Genomic DNA, 15,208 nt, shown 5'->3' on the forward strand with positions numbered 1-15,208 from the left:
ATCATAAACATCAAAGAGCCATTTTGGAACTGAAATAATGCCCCTTTAAAGAGCACCCAACAAACGAATTTGACCATTCCTGACCAGAAATGGACTAAACAGGAGTTGATTTTCAAGTGTTTTATTAGTTCACCCTAAAATGCATTTGTTCACCCTCAGATGTACAGATAAACAATGAAATTGTTTAAACAATAGACATACATGTGCGGTGAAAGGGGTTTACCTTCAACTTTCTAAAGGCAGAATTTGGAACATCTATAAGAAAAAGACACAACTGTATGCCAAACATAGATCAAAGATGAAAAAATTAAATAAGTTATAACTGCCTAGAATGTTTGTAATCCACATTACTCGGGGATGGAAAAGACAAGAACTAACAAATGAGTAGCAATAGGGATGAGATGTGTCACAAACATCAGCTGTCTGATATCTCCTTCAAAACATATCCTGAATGTGAAAACACTTGAATATCTGTTTTAGTCCACTTATTATTTCTATAGCACTTTTCAGTATACAAAATAGTCAATCTCATCCATCTCACAGCTAGTAAAATGACCGAGGCCACACTCTGTAGACTTCTATATGAGTACATCATTCTGCCATCCGTCTTTTCTTTCTCTTTCAACTTGATTGGCAGGTACATCACTGTGTCACTCTTTAGGAATGGTTGTATCCTTTGTTCGGACTGTGGGTACATTCGTGTGCCTATCTTTCTATATTGGAGCATACATTACTGTCACCCTAAGTATGGCCATTTTATTTTTCATGCCCTCATGTCTTTCCTTTGGTATGATTGTGGACTTTTGTGTTCATATTTGTGACTTTCCATGTGAGTGAATCGCTGTGCTACTCTTTGGATGTCCACTTGAGTGTCTTCTTTGTATGATGACAAGTGTGTGTGTGTGTGTGTATGTGTGTATATGTATATGTATGTATGTATGTATGTGTATATATATATATATATATATATATATATATATATATATATATATATATATATATATATATATTCGCGTGTGTGTGTGTGTGTGTGTGTGTGTCTTTCTGTCCTTGTCCCCCGACGGCAGCGTTGCCGGGGTAGCTGGGTGGGTGACTCATCTTGCCTCTGAATGGCAGCTCTGAGCTTTATAACGGCTGGAGCGGCCCCAGCTCTAGCTCTGCCACTTCTCATCGTTGCTGCTGCCCTGAGGGAAACCTCGACTGAGGCTTAAAGCACAGGAAACTGCAGACGCAGCCCGGGGGAGAGAAAGAGGCAGCCATGAGGAGCCTGCGCTGTGCTCCCTTCCTCTTTCTGCTGCTCTCAGCGGGAGACTCTGCGGTCATCACTGGGGTGAGAGAGGCAGCCTCTCGGGACAGGGAAGCGCTTGCAAATATACTTGCAGACACACATAAACAAGGAATGGCGGGACACTAGTTATTTCCGACGGTTCCAGCGGGCGGGACGTGCGTGTGGGGTGGGGTCCTGTCTTCTGACTCTGCAGGCTCTTTTGGCGGGAAACTCGGGAGTGGCTAGAAGTACCAGCAGCTGTGTCAGGACAGGGCTGAATAGCGGTTTGGGCATGTGACAGAGAAAGCTGGAATGAATGCATATATCATAGGTTCTTTTCTTTTGGAGGGTCGTGTGTGTGTGTGTGTGTATGTGAGTGTGTGTGTGTGTGTGTGTGTGAGAGAGAGAGAGAGAGAGAGAGAGAGAGAGAGAGAGAGATTTCGCATTTGCGTTGTTGGTAGGTGCTCCACTATAGGGAGGAAGGATATTTTTCCCCCGTCAAAAGGAAAAGCTGCCACTGCTCTGGGATTGTGTTCCTTTTGTTTTTGTGACGGAGGTAGTTCGCCTTTGGAGTTTCCCGCTAAAGCTCGCTAAGTGGAATACCTAGGAATAGGTGGGTCTGGCTGGGTCGGAGTCGACTTCTTTCCTTGTGGGTGGGGATGGGGATGGCAGGGACCTACGAATTGTCAAGGCGGGGTTGCAGGGGCGGAGATATTAAGAAAGTGAGTGGGGAGAGTTACTACTTGTGGGAGAGGGCAGGTGTTGGAGGCAGTGAAGGCTGCGCTTTCGGTGTGGTTGTGAATCCACTCTGGGTTTCAGACAGAACTCTCAAGGAGCTATCCAAGGTGCTGAGCCCTATCGCCAACGTAAGTTAGGAACCTTGGATAGCTCAGTCAAAGTTTTGGCTAGTTCTGATTGAAAACGGGAATGGCTTCACAGCCATACCGAAATCAGAGCCACCACCTGATGCAGTGGAAGCGCTGAGAGCCAAGTGGCTGAAGTTTATGGAGGTTTATGGAGGAAGTTGTGCGTGCCTGGAACTATCGTGGGAGAGACAGAATTTGTACCAGAGTGTATCTGAAGAGGTCTCTGATCTGGCGACGCTGGTGGGGAAAAGAGCGGGAGGTGCGTTCGTGGAAGTTGCCTCAGTTGCTTAAGATAACTTACAGTGCAATCCTACACATGTCTACTTAGAAGTAAGTCCCATGGAGTTAGATGGGGCTTACTCCAAGGAAAATGGCATAGGATTGCAGTCTTATGAATCTCTTCCCACAGCAGCTGTTTTTAGGCTGAGAGGGCTACTGCTTTCTATAGCCTGCCTGCTATTTCAAAAGTTCGGATTGGTCGGTGGAAGAGTTTGGAAGAAGTTGCCCCTGCTGTGCTGTCCTAACCTGGAATTGAAAGCCTCCTTGACCTCACCCAGTTGTGCCGGATTTGGAAGTGGATGGATGAGGGAGCCAAGCTGGGAGCTTTAGGCTGCAACAATTCCAAAGACTTAGTATGGAATAAACCCCACCGAACATAGTGGAAATTCTGAGTAGATAAACGATTCCACTGTTAATTTATGAAGAAATCCCTTTCTGAAGTGAAGCCTCTCCTGGATTTGGTTTTACTTCCTGGGGTCCCCAAATCTACTTTTTGTGCCAAATTTCATTTCTTAGACATGCTGGGAAAGTTTACTGAGCTTTGGAAGAGATTCTAATGCTGGAGGATGTTTTTGCTCCCCCCACCCCACTCCCACCCCACCCCTTTTCAAAGAAACATCTAAAATGATTTGCTGTTTCCTGTGATCTTGCCAATAAATTTTTTACATAATTTTGTGCAGAATTGAGGTACGGCAACAAGAACCTGAGCTTCAATTTCACAAAGTTCCTTTTTCTTTCCAAAGCTCCAAACGTGTATTCATTTTTGTACACAGAGTCTGGAAATCAAACTAAGATTTTATGCAGTAACCACATTTTTCTGCAGAGTAGACAAATAGTCTAAAATATTTTATCCTTTTAAATATGTCCCTGCTTCTTATGTTGCTAAAGACTTTTAGTCCTAAAAATAAAGAAAGAATAGTAATAGAAACAGCATTAAAGTTTCTCCAAACATATTTTAAAACTGCTTTATAATGAATTAACTTGGCAATAGGAATCACTTTTTCTTTTTCTGCATCTTTTGTCCGTTCTGTATTGGATCCATTGTGCCTTTGATCTTTCATCTTGAGCCTTTTATAATTTCACTGTACATACTCCCCACCCTGCAATTTGTTTCTATTGTTTAGTCAAGTGCTCATTTTCAAGGTCAAACTGGTGGAAAGAAAAAGAGGAAGAGAAGGAGGAGGATGGAAGCGAACAATTTGGAAGAGGACATGCAATGCAGTCAATGCCTCTGATAACATATACAATTAGCATGATGGGTATAATGAATGAAGGGAAGTAGGTAGTATGAACCATGCCACACCTAGATTCCATTCCACCATCTATCCTATTGAACTAATGGTATGTCTCTCTTAAAAAATGCTTAATGTGACTTTATCCTTCTCTACTGCTTAACAGTTGATTGGCACCTTTGGACAGTCTCAGTAAAAACAAAGGATTACAGTAACAATCTCATACCTGCTTCTGCCAACCACTACTCCTCTTACCATTGTAGGACTCTTTAATTTTATTAATGTTAATGTCATTTCAAGGAAATTTGCTAAATTAGCACCTCTGTGTTTATTCAGGGAAGCCCAAATCCAGTCTATGCTCTCCTGCACAAGAAAGAATCAGTGGTAGAGGAGAGTTGGTAGAAGTGAATTTTGCACATGGGAGTAGCATGGGCACAAAGCAAGAATTCCTGGGATAATCCTTAGGTGTAGAAAGGGCCATAGAGTGGGATTCTCTCTCTCTCTCTCTCTCTCTCTCTCTCTCTCTCTCTCTCTCACTCACACACACACACACACACACACACACACACACACACATACACCACACCGTTCCATATTAATGAAAGAATGGAAGGAGCACCTGTAACTTTAGAGTAATATCTGTGTTTGGAGGCAATAGCCCTTTACTTTCTAGGGTCATTTACAGAACTGTTAACCCTTTAAATATACATTATTCAACAACAGCATCTGCTGAGTACTGAATAAAGCCACATAGCAATTTGTGAGTGTCGTATTCTTAATGCTTATTTAATCAACTTACAGCTTCAACAGGAAAAGAAATTATTGGTGATCCCATTATATTTTCTGGTAAATTACTAATTTTAAACATTTTATTTTTCATTAATGTACTTGTTATTTGAAGCCCACCCTCTTTTCACTTCAGACAGGAGTGATAGGCCTACACCTGCTGTCAAATGTGTTGCCTGCTGCATCATGTGAGGGTTTTTTTTAAAAAAATAGTAAGTGCAAGTGGGACCTCCACTTTTAATTGGGATTGCAATGCACAAGGATGGGACTATTAACCCATCCTTGCTACAAATCTGGCAAACCTGGCCTTCCCTCACTGTAATTAGCAAAAGAAAAAAAGTTCCCATTGGCACCAATGAGGGCTTTTATCTGTTGCTAATTGCTGCAGAAGGGTGAATTTTTGTCACTATCTCAGCAAGGGAAGGGTTAACCCACCACCGAAAGCGCTGTGGTCCCAATTAAAAAAACATAACTACCCCTCATGCTTACTATTATGTAAAGGAAAACTTCACTTTATGCTACAGACAACACATTTAAAGTCGTGTATACTTAGGAACGTCCTCCAAGCACTGTCACTATGAAAATATCTTGAGTAGATATATAAGGGAGCCTGTTCTGTCGTCTTGAGGGGGGGGGGAATGTCTGTAAGTGGAAGAGGAAATGGAGCAACTGCTGTCCAAATCCTAGAAAAGGAAGGGACAACTTTAGGAAGTGGAAAGGGTAAGATGAAGAAAGGGATAATAATGCCAAGAGAAAGACCTTTGATCCACTGCTTTTGATCTTCCCCAAGTACCTATTTGGCCACTATTTCAAAGCAACAACATTGAATTTGGTCTTGTGCAGCAATTCTATGTGCAGGGCAATATAGAGGGGTTAACTCTATGCTGCAACTTGAGCTAGTAAATAAATTGAAACTTCTACAAAATTAAGATAGCTAAAATAGGGAAATGTGAAGATAAACTAAAATCCAATTGATATTTTAATATCCAGCAATTTATATTTTGTGGGACAATTTTTAGAAATTGTTGTTGCCTTTCTTCCCCTTTGATATATAAACCAAGATATGTCTTATCTTTGAACTTAGTAGAAAAATATATTCCTGATTTTTTAATATTACTATACAGCTTAAACTGTTATTTTTATTCAAGCTACAAATATTTGCCAAATGAATACAGTGATATCAATGTTGTTATTCAAATTATGTAATATTTATGCAGCTGAGTAGAGTATAATTATATGCATAATGAACCATTCAAACTGACCATTTGTTTCCGTGGACAGTAATGTTTCCCTGAGTGTCATTATCTGCTCATAAACTCATTCTTATTTATTATGTTATTGTTCAGGAGAATCTTATAGTATTTAGCAATCTTAGAAGTTTAAATAAATCAGGGCTCAAAGTAAACTAATTTTAGTAATCTGACACTGGACAGTAATCTGACAGCTCTACAAGCCTACTCAGAAGTAGATTCCATTATGTTCAATGGGGCTTATGCTCAGAAAAGGATATATAAGATGCTGCCTGAATGTATTCCTTGATTTCACTAAGGTTATTTTTACAAAGTGGAAAATGTTCATGTCAAAATAAATGTGTTAGTCTTTAAGGCAGAGCTTTCCAAACTCTGTGTCGCGACACGTTAGTGTGTCGGCTGCAGTGTGTAGGTGTGTCGCACGAACGTATTACAATTTATGTATGTGTCCATATCTCTTATAAGGGGTGAGTTTAACCTCTGGTTTGCTAGTAAAACTAACTGTATCGTGAAATGATGCATGTCTAAAAAGTTTGTCACCAACATGAAAAGCTTGGAAAGCTCTGCTTTAAGGTGCCACAATACTCTGGCTGTGTTCAGTTTAACATGACAGGAGAAGAAGCCATTGTGGCTTCTCCCCACCTCCTTATACATGCTGTGCTTGTGACTGCCATTTCCATAATCCCCCACAATGCAATGTGGGTTGGCAGATTCTCCAAACTGGGTACACAACACAGTGCAAGCCGGGTGGCTTTGTACCCACCCTACAACCTCTACTGCACATGGATTTTAGGGTGGGTGGGTACGAAGCTACCCTTGCCGCACACATGCCTGGTTTAGAAGACACACCAACCCAAGCTGCATCATGATTGTGCAAATGGCGGTCATATGCAAGGTATGCATGGGGGTGGGGGGGGAGAAGCCTATAATTTCTTTCCCCATTATGATCTTCCAAACCCAGTCTCTTTGTTGTTTTTGCTGCATCAGACTACATGGATATTCCTCTGAAAAAAATATTTTGATGTTCTTACTGCTCAGCTGACTTTTCTTATTTCTGTTTCCATGTGGATTTTTCCCCACTGTAAAATTAGGCTTAGGCTATATTTTGAATCTTCAGTTCAGGTCTTTGAGGCCCTTCGCCAAGACATCCTAAATGGGGCCCCTCCCTCAGTGAGTCAGAGAGCCACTGAGCAAATAGTGGCATCTATTGCTCCTCTTTCCCAGCACCAATATTGTTTGGGCCAGAGCAGGAGGTGGGTGAGCAAGCACATTGCAATGGTGAAGAGGGATAACAACTCCCGTGCTCCCCTGCTGGGGTGTGGGCCATCAGCAAGTGCCTGACTATGCCTTCTCTTCACACTGGCCTTACTTCAGTACTTCAGTTAGTAAGGGCAGTAACAAAAAATTAATAACATGTTCTGTTTATACCCTTCAGAGAGTTACAGTTGCAATAAAAATATCCAAAAAATAAAAAAGCTTTCCATCTATTAGGAAAAAAGGATAGTTCTTCAGTTAGTGAGCCAGACTGAGTAAGTTTTCTCTCAGGATTGCCCCCCCCCCATAAGTGGTTGGAGGCATTGTTGTGGAAATACTTTACCTCTAGTCTAACAACAAGACCTTTTAAAAGTCAGATCACCAACTGCTGGCAGTTTATCACATGTCATAATACTTTTTTCAAAATCTGCATAGTTTGTTTAGATCAGCAATATACCTTACCTAATGCCAGACTCATTTCATGAAAATGCCATATGCTATGCTTTTCTGTGACATAAAAGCTAATTAACAACCTGTTAACATGGCTATTTCTTTGAAAAGTAAAATAATCACTGACCCATCACTTCATTCTATCTGGCCTTAATACTGATAGAAAATAATATTGTTACTTGAATCCAGCTAAAGACATAACTAAATAAGCTCCACTTGACTTGAATTGGACCTGGGCCAGAGGTTACCTTTCCCTAAACTAAGAAAAAAGTATTTGAACACTGACAGCATATGTCATTTGATATGTGGCTTCCACTTGTCAAAAATTAAATAATTAAACGTTTACCAAACAAGTCTAAGGGCATGTCTACACCAGCCCTATATCCCGAGATTGTCCTGGGATCGTTCCTGTGCATCCAAATGCCACACAGGGGATCCTGAGAGCAGGCAGGGAGAATCCCTCCATTTTCCTTGGACAATCCCTCCATTTTCCTTGGACAATCCCTCCATTTTCCTTGGACAATCCCTCCATTTCCTTGGACAATCCCTCCATTTTCCTTGGACAATCAATCCATTTTCCTTAGGTGGAGAAAGGGCCTATGTCACTGGGCAGAATCTAATGCTGCCCTTGTAGGCTGGCCATCCTCACCACTTTTGGTCTGCAAGCAGCCTGTAGAGCTTGCAGAACCATGATTTAGCTCACATAAGGGAGCTCCACTGACTTGCCCCTCTTCCAGAACCAAGCATTTCCATTTGTTTGGGGGGGCTTTGCCTCCGGAAGTGCTAAATTGCAGTTCTGCAAGCCGTAGGGGGTGCTTGCGGACCAGGAGTCACAGGACTGGCTGCATGCAGACTAGAATTAGTGGCCAGCTCCACTAGTGAATAGGCAGCCTTGGATTCTGCCTGCTAAGTTTTAAGAATATAATGTGAATTATCCAAAGTATCATTTTAAAATACTGATAGTTGCTCAGATTTCTGTCTCCAACAGTGTCCTTGCGTAAGCAAAGACTTTTTAAAATGCAACCTTTTGGATATATGAGACGGTAATGAAACAGCCTAGGATATTTTTAGTAATTTTGTTGATCTAATACTGTGTGTCTATTTATTATATTTAAGGCTTGTGACAGAGATCTGCAATGTGGTGGAGGCATGTGCTGTGCTATTAGTCTCTGGATTCGAAGCCTTCGAATGTGCACACCAATGGGCAGCTTGGGAGAAGACTGTCATCCCTTGAGTCATAAAGTTAGTACGTTATTCTGGTACCATGTGTGATACTCTAACTGACAGGGTAGAAGAAAATAGGAATATATTTTGTTGTAAGTCAAACTGCATAAATTGTTATCCATTGCAAAAGTGCAGGAACATATACATTACCCAGGAAGTTGTCTTTTTATGGAAATAGCATCACAACAACATACGCAAATAAATATATTACTGTCAGTACTATTCTATAAAAGATCTATGGGTTTAAAAAGGTGCAATGTTTCTCTCCTGCATTATAGAACATGATCAGTATTTTACATTTTAAAGTGTATTTACTCTTGTCTTCTTTAAGTCACTTGTGATAATTCATGTTTATGCTATTGATTTCTGGAGCCATTACTCATTTGAGTAGGCAAACTTCAGATAATCAAAGCACTTTGTTTCCTTCTACAAGACAGAGAAGACAGACTGCTTCTTTGCTTTTAAATATTATCCGCGTAAAATATAATTTGAAACACCACATTGCTTAGAAACCAGAGCTTTTATTCTAAGCTTGATGACCTTCCTATTCATACTGTTACTTCTGAGTCATGTTTTCACAATCTGCCACCACTGTGTAACACAAACATGACTAAAAGTTCCTCTTCTAATACCTGTAGGTACACAATATTAGGCAAAGGAATTTTGCTTGGTGTGAGACTGCTACAACCTAGTGATCAAGTTCCTTTCAATTTTTTGTTAATTTCAAGACAGTCCTTTAACACTCCAGGCTGAATCCAGATGATGTTAGTTGTACTTCAGTCAATTGATTTCCATAGAAATTAAGTCAAAACACACACACACACACACACACTGTTAATATAAACTTTTAAGGGTGAAATCCTATGTATGCTGAGACAGAAAAAAAAGCCCTACAATCCCCAGCATTCCCCAGTCAGCCATTTTAGGATTGTGCCTAAAATGCTCTTTTTTATGGGGCTACTAACATGCATTAGGTTACGGGCATTTGTATCACCTGACGGAATCAGAGCCTATCTTTTCACTACCCACATGCTTTCTGTTAACGTTGCCTAGTTTAGTACCCACCTGCTTTCATCTGTTTCCAGTCCTCTTCTTTAAGATATTGGAAAGAATATACCATTAAGGACACAATCCTAGGCATGTTTAAAGCACCACAACTCCCAGTATTCCCAGCTAGGAATTCTGGGAGTTGGAGGTCCTTTTTTGGGGTTTCAACATACACATGATTGCACCCTAAGTAAAGTATCTTGGAACATGTATAGAGTGCACTTTTCTCACCAATTAGCAACCACACCTTATTCTCACATACAGTTAGAATGAAGCAACAAAGCTTCCTTCCAGAGCAAATGGCAGGATGCCCACACAGGCCTGAACCTTTGTGCCTCTTTTTCTTTTCAAAAGTGTGGTGGGGGTTTTTAACAGTTAAGGATCATAGTTTATGGTTGTACTCTCTTACTATTGCTAAACCGTATGCCTATATTCTGTAACTGACATATCTGCTGCATCTTGTGCATGTAATTACTGCATTTATTTCCCTATGCCTTTTGTTAAGGATATAATTCAGTCCAGCTTCTATTCTAACAATGGATCCCTCCATGCTTCACATAGCTTTTGTGTGTGTGTGTGACTCTGGTGGCAGAATGACCTTGCAATCTTAAATAAATGTGAAAAATTTAAGACATTAGCAAGATCAAAACAACAACATTTTGATTCTTATTTTGCATACAGTGCCTTTGTGATTTGCAAAGGTTCTCACTAGTACCCCATGTGGGAATCTTTGGTTCTTCTTGTGGGATTGTGTCTGTGCAAACAGGCAGGACTTATTTCTATAAACCTCTAGATCTGAGAAGGCACAATAATCTTTCATCTAACCTTAGCATTTTGTTCCCATTCCATTCCATGAGGAGAGGAGCCACTAGCTTCCAGCTCAGTTCCTTTTAGGTCTACTGTTGAAGCACAAGCAGAAAGGAATGTCACTGGTGACATTTTCTTAAAACTCTTGACATTGCATCGTACAATTTCTAACTTCAGATGTCAAGCCATTTACAATTCTCTAAAGTTAGTCTTAGCAATTCAATAGCCTTGAAGCTGAAATGGCTAATACGTTCAGGATTCCATTTGCCTTTAAATATGATCCGTAAAAGTTACAAGACTATTCAGTGTCAAACGCTGCAGTTCACCATTTGTCTGCTGGTCAGGTACAAAGCAGACACTTCCAATTTCTATTTTCCATATTCTCACACTACTGTATTTAAACTTGATCTGCAAGGACAAGCCTAAATTGAAAGGCAATTTTGTCTTCATACTAGATTAGCCTTGGGCACCCTTTGTTAAATCACACACGGATAGCTTGTAAGGGGGACCGCCAACTGATATAAGCTGATCAGAGATTGCTAAAGGCATATTGCTTAAGTCGGAACATGGTTTAAATTTTAGTCTTTCAGATAACACTGTGAGTTCTTCATTTAGCCTTGCTGCCACCTCTTAGAGATATTTTTTAGTTCCAATAAAATATTTGTATTCCTTTTGTAAAGAAAACGCTTTCTTTGTAAAAGAAGAAAATGCATTAATCTTTGAAAACAGCTAATACAAATAAAAGTTGTTCTTGTGTTTTCCTGATGAGGCTGCTAGATACACAGAATCATAGAATAGTAGAGTTGGAAGGGGCCTATAAGGCCATCAAGTCCAAACCCCTGCTCAATGCAGGAATTCACCTTAAGCATCCCTGACAGATGGATGTCCAGCTGCCTCTTGAATGCCTCTACTGTGGGAGAGCCCACAACCTTCCTAGGTAACTGGTTCCATTGTCATACTGCTCTAACAGTCTGGAAGTTTTTCCTGATGTCCAGCCAGAATCTGGCTTCCTGTAACTTGAGCCCATTATTCCATAGTGCTGACTCTGGCCTTAGCTAGACCTAAGGTTTATCCCGGGATTGCCCCAGGGTCGTCCGTGCCTGCTCCTGGGATCCCGTGTGTCATTTACATGAACAGGGATGACCCCGGGATGATCCTGGGATAAACCTTAGGTCTAGCTAAGGCCTAATTCTCTGCAATGTGGTTTTTTATGAATACTATGAATCACCATTATTGACAGCTATTTTGTTCTCAAATGAAGCATTTGCAGTGGATATATTATTTGGGGATATGCATAATACTATGAAATCCATGCTTTTTAGTACTAAGTATATAGACATGAGAGTCAAATCTGACTTCAATATGGAACAGGCAGTAGAGGCCTATAGCACACCAGAACTGGAAATAAAGGGTCCACAGACCTTATTTGGCATAGATTCAGGCCTGTAATTCCGTTTGTTTGCCCAACATTGTTCCTGCTGCCTAATAAAGCAGACTACAGGGAAAAACATAATAAGGCTTTGGGGAGAGGGGTTTGGTGGTATAAATGGCACTATCCCATTCTTTGGATTCAACTTGTCACATGCCTAGAAATTTGGTCACCACTGACATAGACTAATGAATACCTGTACAACTATCTATATTTCTTTGCCTCACAATGAACTGATTCACATGTTATACTAAGCCATGGTGGGTTGTTATTGTGGGTGGTTGCAGGGTGGCTTAGCATGACGTCCAAACGCAAAATGTTTTTTCTTTCATGGGTTGTAAGTACACAGGAGTGAATGTCTGCTGCTAGGAATTTTACATAATTTCCCACTGCATTTTGCACAATTTCCTCCTCCATTTTTCTGCCCTGCCTTGACATTTGCATACTTTTAGTGATCTGCCTGACTTGTCCTCCTTGAAATTTGTGGAGTTGCTGAGTTTGGCTGAAAATAAAGCAAAGTTCTCAACTGTAAATAATACACTCAACTTCTGACTGAAAGAAATCCATTTTTATGAAAAGATTGTTGAAGATGGTCTAAGTATAATGAATCCTGCATGTGCAGCAATTAGGTTAGAATATTTTGAGACCATTTGCAACCTTATGAGTTTAATGAGGAAAAGTGTGGAGTTCCAAAACTGATTTTGTTGAATTTTGTATATTCAAAAATGAGTTCTGTATCTGAGAAAGCAAAAGAAATAATTATTCTCCCACATATATGACAAATAGGGATGTCCCTATTGGAAGGGCCCTTCTGAAGCAAAGTAGCATATGTAAGATAGCATCTGCCAACTTTGAATTAGGCCTTTACAAAGATGTGATGCTTCCTTAATAATCCATTCCACCCTTACAGTTCTTTTGTGGTGGTAATTTAGTGTAGAGAGGATCAGTGTCACAATATGTAGTAAATAATAAACATCAATATAGAAAAATAGTGCAGTAGACAAAAAAGATAAAATATGGTGTTTTGAATCTCCATGAACTAGTTCAAAAGCAGTGTGGAAATTTCCATGTTAATATGTGGGTTCTGGAACTACTCAGGCCTAATCTACACCAAGCAGGATATTGCACTATGAAAGCAGTATATAAAAGACAGGAGCCACACTACTGCTTTATCGCAGTATTGAAGTGCACTGACAACTGTTGGGACCCATTGACACATACCATATACCGCTTCCATAGTGCAATATCCTGCTTGGTGTAGCTCCTGTCACATATATACCGCTTTCATACCACTTTCACAGTGCAATATCCTGCTTGGTGTAGTTTAGGTCCTATTGATGAGTTTTCTTTTTGTCTCAGTTTCATTAACTTTAAATATTTGTTTCCAGATTCCATTTTGGGGAAGGAGAATGCATCACAGCTGTCCGTGCCTACCTAACTTGGCTTGTGTCCGGATTCCCCCTAGTAAATACAAATGTTTACCAGGATTCAAAAATGAAGATATGTTTTTTTAGCAAAAGCATATGGAAGGATTCTGTACCAACCCTTATTTCATGTATTAAGTCCCTTATTTGTTATTGTGATGAAGTTGTTTGCCAAAGAAAATTTTCTATCATACTTTTTTGCCTTGTAAATATTGATATTATTGAGATACCATCATTAATAACAGCCAAGACATTTTCACCTAAGCAATTCTGGGATGTTTCTTAATTTTTTTCTAACAGCACGGGAGAAAATGAGCTGAGGTTGGAGTGTCCAGGTGTCCTACTTTACAGAGGACAGTTTTGGAAAGCTGGAAGAAGATATCTTCTACTTGATGGGCTCGCCTATCCAAGGCCTTAGCTAGACTTGAGGTTTATCCCAGGGTCGTCCCAGGGTTGTCCCTGCCTGCTCCCAGGATCCTCTGAACAGGGATGACCCCGGGACGGTCCCGGGATAAACCTTAGGTCTAGCTAAGGCCCAAGTCTGATTTAAAATCAAAGAGTCATAAGGAAGGACAGCAGGGCCCTTCAAGTTACCTCTCTACAGTTAGCACTTGGGACAGCAAATTGAGCAGTCACATAAGTCACCTGGTCAGTCTTCTCCACTATGGTAAGATATGTTGGATTTATATTTAAATTATAGTTGCTTCTAAATTTGCACCTAAAATATAAATTTGCATATACATATATTACGCAAAATTGCTGTCCTCTTTTGTGCTCTCTTTTGGTGATGCAATTTAGCTAATTAAGTCACAAATTGTGCAAGCCTGTGCTCCTCTAAAGAAATACTGTGTTAACTCTCTCTGATAGTGTCTGGTCTTAAGGTTTGTCAGCTCAGACATCTAGAATATTAAGTAAGGATTACCAAGAAAGTATACATAAATAGGACCAAGAATCTTCCACATCTACGAAGCCTGATAAAAAGTATTTTGTACAGTAGTACAAAATACATGACAATTGCCTTGAGTATTATATTACAGTTACACATTTGTTGTAACCATTATACTACTTTTAGGTTAGACAAAATTTTGCTTAAATGGTTTGGGCAATGTTTTTACCTTCTTTAATACTGACAAATATACTCCATAGTGCTTACATTTTAATAGGCTATTTAAAGAATCTAAATCTAGCAATTATCCAAGTATGAGAAGAATTGTTTGAATTTCATCTGGCATAAATTAGCAACTTGTCTGAAACTATATGTTTGAAAGTCTTTTGAACTTCTTGTTATGTAAATATATCAATATTGCTATGCAACAATTCTGTATCAGAATAATGGCAGTATGACATTTTATTTATTTATTTACATTATTATTATTATTATTATTATTATTATTATTGCACAGTAGTCTTTGATTTTTATTCCATGAAAGGTATTATTACCTATGAACATTAAATTAAGAAAAAATGTATTAATAATTGTGTACAAATACATGCACTACTGAAGATTTCTTAGGAGACCCAGTACCAAATTTGACACAACCTTCTATATGATTCAAAAGGCAGCTTATTAAAGTTGACATCATTTTCCTAGGCATATGCTTTTGAGAGTCAAAGGTTCATGAAAAAAGGTAAAACTTCATGGAGGTGTTTTAATTCTTTTCTTAGCTCCACTTTTTACATATGGTCAGACACAAACAAACAAAAAAATAACATGATAATCCTATGCATGTTTATCCTGAAGTAAGTCCTAGTGAGTGCAGTGGGACAGACTCTAAACTAAGTGTGTACAGTACAGCAGCTTTTCCCAACTTGGTGCCCTCCAGACGTTTTGGACTTCAATTCCCATCATCTCCTGCCAACACAGCTAATGGTCAGGGACAGTTGGAGATGTAA

General features: G+C 39.7%; 1 protein-coding gene across 1 annotated transcript; it reads left to right on the forward strand.

Moving 5' to 3' along the window:
• The first annotated feature begins 1,258 nt into the window (after positions 1 to 1,258).
• PROK2 (prokineticin 2) lies at positions 1,259 to 13,405 on the forward strand. The gene is made up of 3 exons (XM_063123419.1): positions 1,259 to 1,330; positions 8,501 to 8,626; positions 13,280 to 13,405. Exons 1-3 carry the CDS (start codon positions 1,259 to 1,261, stop codon positions 13,403 to 13,405), a joined length of 324 nt encoding a protein of 107 aa, XP_062979489.1.
• Positions 13,406 to 15,208: the final 1,803 nt, after the last annotated feature.

This window comes from Elgaria multicarinata, chromosome 3 (genome assembly GCF_023053635.1).
Source record: "Elgaria multicarinata webbii isolate HBS135686 ecotype San Diego chromosome 3, rElgMul1.1.pri, whole genome shotgun sequence".
NCBI classification, from domain to species: Eukaryota; Metazoa; Chordata; class Lepidosauria; order Squamata; family Anguidae; genus Elgaria; species Elgaria multicarinata.